The sequence below is a fragment of the Condylura cristata genome, unplaced genomic scaffold (assembly GCF_000260355.1).
Source record: "Condylura cristata isolate star-nosed mole 26May11 unplaced genomic scaffold, ConCri1.0 scaffold00012, whole genome shotgun sequence".
In the NCBI taxonomy this organism is placed as follows: domain Eukaryota; kingdom Metazoa; phylum Chordata; class Mammalia; order Eulipotyphla; family Talpidae; genus Condylura; species Condylura cristata.
The window spans coordinates 21,517,917-21,523,243 of record NW_004567113.1 but is presented as its reverse complement, the minus strand read 5'-3'; the positions used below and the strand labels follow the sequence as shown (position 1 = coordinate 21,523,243).

The following is a 5,327-nucleotide window of genomic DNA, read 5'->3' as shown; positions in this document are numbered from 1 at the left end:
TATGCTTATAAGTCTATTTAATTATTCAAACTGTGCTAGAGAATACATATTTTGGGATACATACTTGTTTCGGTTCAGTTACAACATAGATGATTTCCAATGGGTATTGTTTCACTATCCCAATTATAAAGTTTACCAAAAAAAGAAAAATCTGTATCACTGGCTAACAAATCTGTGTTATGTCAAAATATATTTTTCATTATACACTTAATTATGTCATTTTCAACTGACAGAGTTCACAAATATTAGTGATCACTTATAAATTATTTTTATATTTTCAAAACATGTTTTCTAATTATTATATTTAATGAAGACATAGAAGTGGCCTTCGTTTACATAAAAATTTTCTCCATACAGTAATACTTTTTGAAAACAGAATGAAATATGCAAAAGCTCTGGCTCTCCAAGGCAAAGCCAAAAACAGAAAAGGAAAAACAAAGAACTTTTTGGTGTGGGGTCACAGAAATATTAAGGCAAAGATGGGAAGAAACAAAATTTTCTCCCCACTTTACTATGCCTCCTAATTTTGACTTTTTGAATTTTATTTTTTTCCCCTTATCCTCTTGTAAATGCTAGAAGTTGTATTCTTAAAGACTTATACTCTTCAGGCAAGAATAAGTGACAATTTTCAATATTTATGAAGTAAACATAGTTGAGAAGTAATTACCTCCATTATTGCAGGGGTTAATGTTTTACATTATCAAAAATATCATGGTTTCAAACTGACTGGTAGTAAAAACATGAACTTTTTCGATGTAAATGGAGAGCCTCTAAAGGTAAGCAGCTGTGCAGTTAGCAATGACTTATTTAGTCAGCATAGCAGGAATCCGGGGTCAGGGCTGCATCCACCATTATGGTCTTACCACCATAGGAAAATGGGATCTTATGTGTGTAGCACTTGTTTCTGTCATAAGTATAACAGGTCTCGGCTTCTTCTTCACAGATATCGCTCTGAGAGGCAGTAAATATCTGATTATCCAGCTTAATTTCTGTAGGGTCACATTTTTTACAGCTGAATAAACAAAGACACATATTAGACAATGCCTATATAATGCTCCCTCAGATTCTGAGTAACTACACATTTCTATCCAAAGTCTGACCTGACCTCAGCTACTCTACCTTAAAAAGTAGTTTATGGAATTTTTCAACCTTTTAAATGAAAATTAGTTGAAAGCAATAAAATTAATGGTAATTCAGTTGTTTTGTCTATACCATACAGCAACTTCTACTCTGTTAGGTTTATTCTTAACTGTATACTAGAATTAAATCAGTTATTTATAGTTGTCAGAAACGAATAATTTAAAAAAAAATATTTGATGTTAGATTCTATAGTTTCCAAAGAACATCTGCATATCAAAGCATCAGAAATCTAATTACTGAACTATTAAGACATATTAGCAATATGTAGTAGCGGCAATAATTTCCTCTTTAATTAAATCTATAGCTAAGTCTTATCTTTGATAAAGTCTTATAAATTTATGATACCTAATAATTAATATAAGAATTCATGTATTCAAATTATACTGCTAAATGTTTGTGTGCTGATGTACAAAAGCATTCTTACTAACAAGTGTAGGTTACTAACTTCCTATTTATGTTAATATGAAGGAAAAATCTCTTACAAGTCCGACAAATGGTACACAAATTGGGTTCTCACTGGTGAAGTAGGATCAGAGATATTCTCCCTGCTGTTCAGAGGAACACTAGGGGGAAAAAAAAGAAAGCAAAACAAAATAATTAACTAACAAATACTGTACTTTTTGCTAATAGATACATTGCTAGGACAATACTTACAGTTTATTTAGGACATTTAGAACACTTGGCACTCTACAGGCAATATGCTATATTTTAAATATTTCCCATTTAAAATAAATTTCACAGCAACAGTTTGCTTGCTTGGAAAATCCCTAGCCCCCCAGATAATAGGGTAACTTAACAAGACATAAAAGGCATCTCATGCAATGCCTCTAATTCTCCAACCTCATCTCTGACTTTATTATCCTTCATGCAAAATGCAAGCAACTGCTTGCAATTCCATGACTATACCATGCTTTTCTCATCATCAGCATTAACTGATGATAAGGGGAACTTACAATGCCTGCTACTATGCTAAACGCTTTACATGATGATCTCATATAATCTTCACAGCAACTCTGCTTCTTTTTCCTGGAATAACCTGCCTCACCTCTCCAACCTGTCACTTCCCACATACATTTACTGGGTTAACTCCCATTCACCAGCTAACAGCAAGCATCCACCTTCCTCATAGGCCTTTCCTGCCTCCCAGTCACACACCCTTCTACCATCAGGATTAGGCTGGGGGTCTGTAACATTCTATGCCTATTCCTGACATAACATTTACAAACACTATAGTGTAACTACCCCCATTGATTATTTAAAGTACCCAACTATGAAGTAAATTCTTTGATAGTATGGACTCTGTTTTACGGTAATTATTGTCACCCCAGCTCCAATCCTCAATCATATTCAGTGGCATGGATGTTTGCTGAATGAAATGAATGAATGTATCTATTCTTTATTAGACTGTAAAGACTTCAGTAATAAAGGTTCAAAAATTGCATGTATGCATGTACATACGTAATTATCTCTATCTCAGAGTTTAGGAAACAGACTTGAATTAGCTAAGTACCTTGCCCAGCATCACATAGTTAGTAGTGATATAGTTGGACTAATGCCACAATGACAGGGTAATAGTAGCAGGACTTTCAGAAATGAGATCAGGAAAGCATCAACACAGACCAGCCAAAGGGCATGAAGTACAAAGGACATGATTTCAGTAAAAATAGAACCTCATAAAGAGATTCACATCATAAAAGAAAAAGAATTAAAGAATCATGGAGTGCTTTTCCAAATGAATGAGGGGGTCAAAGCCCTAGATATCACCCCTTCAAACCACTTGCTTCTCCAATTGCTCTCTTGTGAATAGGAAGCTATGTGGTCTCAGTGGTGGAAGGGAGTCTGAGTGTTTGAAAGGACCTGCTAGAACAAGCGATATCGAAGTCAAGACATTCATATTAAGAGGACATCACAAGGCTAAGAGGAGCTGGAATTAGTTTTTCAGGCAGAGGAGCTAGAATATGCAAAAACAAGGGGAAGAAAGCACTGTGAGTGTGAGGAAATTAACAGCACTGCAGAGTGGCTGCATTTGCAAGCACAAAGGTGGGGGCGGAGAGTGGCAATGCAATGTTAAGCATTGTAAGGGTAGGCTGAGGAAATTTTAGTTTCTCCTAATGAAAATGTTAGGGGAACCACCAAAAAACATTTCAAGGATAGTGATAACTGGCACATCAGTTAGACAAATTAAAAAATATCAAATTTTTTTGAAAATGTGCTGGGAACCACAATCTCTAAAAGGAATATATTTTCTCAATTAATCTTATAACTCTAGGAGATCCATACTATTTCTCCCTGGCTTGAAGGTGAGAAAGCTGAAATTCATACTGGATAAGTAACTTGCACAAAAAAACACATAGCTATAAAGTAAACCAGCCAGAACCTGAAACTAATTCTTAAACATGATTATACTTCTTCCATAGGTTAAATAGAATTGAGTGCCATGTTCTCTTTCAATAAGTACTTAACAGGAAAACAGTTCAAGATAGGAGTGGTTCACAAGAAGGACTAATAACTGATTGAATCCTAGAGGATTCTCATTTCTTACACATGATTTGCATTTTTGATATTGAGTAAGACTCTCATAGCTTATAACTCAGAACTATGTATGATACATAAAGAACATTTGAACTGCAATGTACAATTGAAGATTGAATCAAATTGGTTTATCTGACAAGGCCTCCCTGTATAAAGACATTTGAGTACAATGTCTATACTCTTCAGTTCTACATGTTCCAAAATAAGGTTTTCACTGTTATCTTGAGTTTGAGTTGATGAGGGCAATTCAAGTTCTGATTCAAACTGAAATAACTGTTTATATAAGCAGAGTATTTTAATGACTAAGTCAGAAACCTTCAGTTATAATTTGATATGGCTGGCTGGTTTTAGACTGTCTGGAAATCTTAGTTCCTGCCCGCAATGTCTACATAACTGGTTCAAGTCCATTAACTAGATTCAACTCTGTAAGGAACCACACATCAAAAATAGGGTAAAGATAAAAGAACTACACCTAAAAATTACTAATATCAGAAATATGCATCTGTTTACAACATGAGAAAAAATAAATATGAAATGCCACATACATAATTCTGATGTTTCTCTCCACAATATCTCCAGAAGGACTTTCTGGAGAGGGGACAATCCTGGAAGTAACCCGGACGCACTGACATTTGTTGTCAGCAAGAACAATACTTCCATCGTCATCTTGGGCTTAAAAGATAAAACATTAAGGAGAAAATTCAACCGGGTGTATTTATATAGACTGAGTTATCATTTTCCTGTAGAAAAACAAAATTGTTATGATGAATTCATTTCTACTTTCTCCATTTGTTGTTCTCTTTCTTAATCTAAAATAGCTCAATGATCAGGCCTCCCTGGTGGCGCAAGGGCTTAACTCTCAGCTCTATGAAGGGGCAGCCACTGAAACATGAGTTTGATCCCCAGCCTGGGAGCTGACCCACAACACACAGCAGACCACTCCGGTCTTGCCCACTGCTCTCCTCAGCAGTGTATTTCAGTAGATCTTCCTGTCCTGCTCCTCACTCTGTCTCTGGTGAATCTTGTCACCCCCACACACACACACCTCTGGCCTGTACCCCAGTTCTTATATGCATACATAAATTAATCTTTAAAAATAAATAAATAAAGTAGCTCAGTGGAATTTCACATTATAGAGAAGGAAATTCAACCTACTCTGAAAGGAAGTACACTCTATGTAAATGTATACTGAATGAATGCTACTTTTCATTTGATGCTTTCAATAAAGGCACATCTTCTTTGAATGATGTGTATTGTAAATATCAGTACCAAGTGCCAAAATGAGAGCAAAAACAAAAATCTAGACTGAATTTTTTCCAAACCAAACCATTCATTCAAAAGTAAACAAAAAGAAGTATGAACCTTTATAAACCAAATTTGAAGTGTCACATCCTTCCTGAACTCCCATTTATACTTTTTTGCCCACTGCTTAGAGTTAAGAACGTTTGTCCTATGACAATCTCATTTCATAACACTTTTAAGTATTCTTCACTACAATTTTTCTAAAGTTATTTTTGTTTCTTTTCCCTAATATCAAATTATCACAGCAAATTGATTCAAAGAAGGTGTTATAATATTTCCTGTTAAGTATTATTTTAAAAGAACATAAGTGTAAATTGATAAAAATTTGAAAAAATACTTTCAGAAATATTACG

At 34.7% G+C, this 5,327-nt stretch overlaps 1 protein-coding gene across 1 annotated transcript in view; it reads right to left on the bottom strand.

The window, feature by feature from the left end:
• The window catches only part of JCHAIN (joining chain of multimeric IgA and IgM), a 25,384-nt gene continuing 20,057 nt past the window's right edge, over nt 1-5,327 (bottom strand). Inside the window, exons 3-5 of the mRNA XM_012724015.1 lie at nt 4,218-4,344; nt 1,623-1,703; nt 1-1,012 (exon numbers count right to left, since the gene is read on the bottom strand). Of these exons, the coding sequence (XP_012579469.1) occupies nt 808-1,012; nt 1,623-1,703; nt 4,218-4,344 (413 nt within the window). The 3' untranslated portion in view covers nt 1-807. The remainder of the gene's footprint in view (nt 1,013-1,622; nt 1,704-4,217; nt 4,345-5,327) is intronic.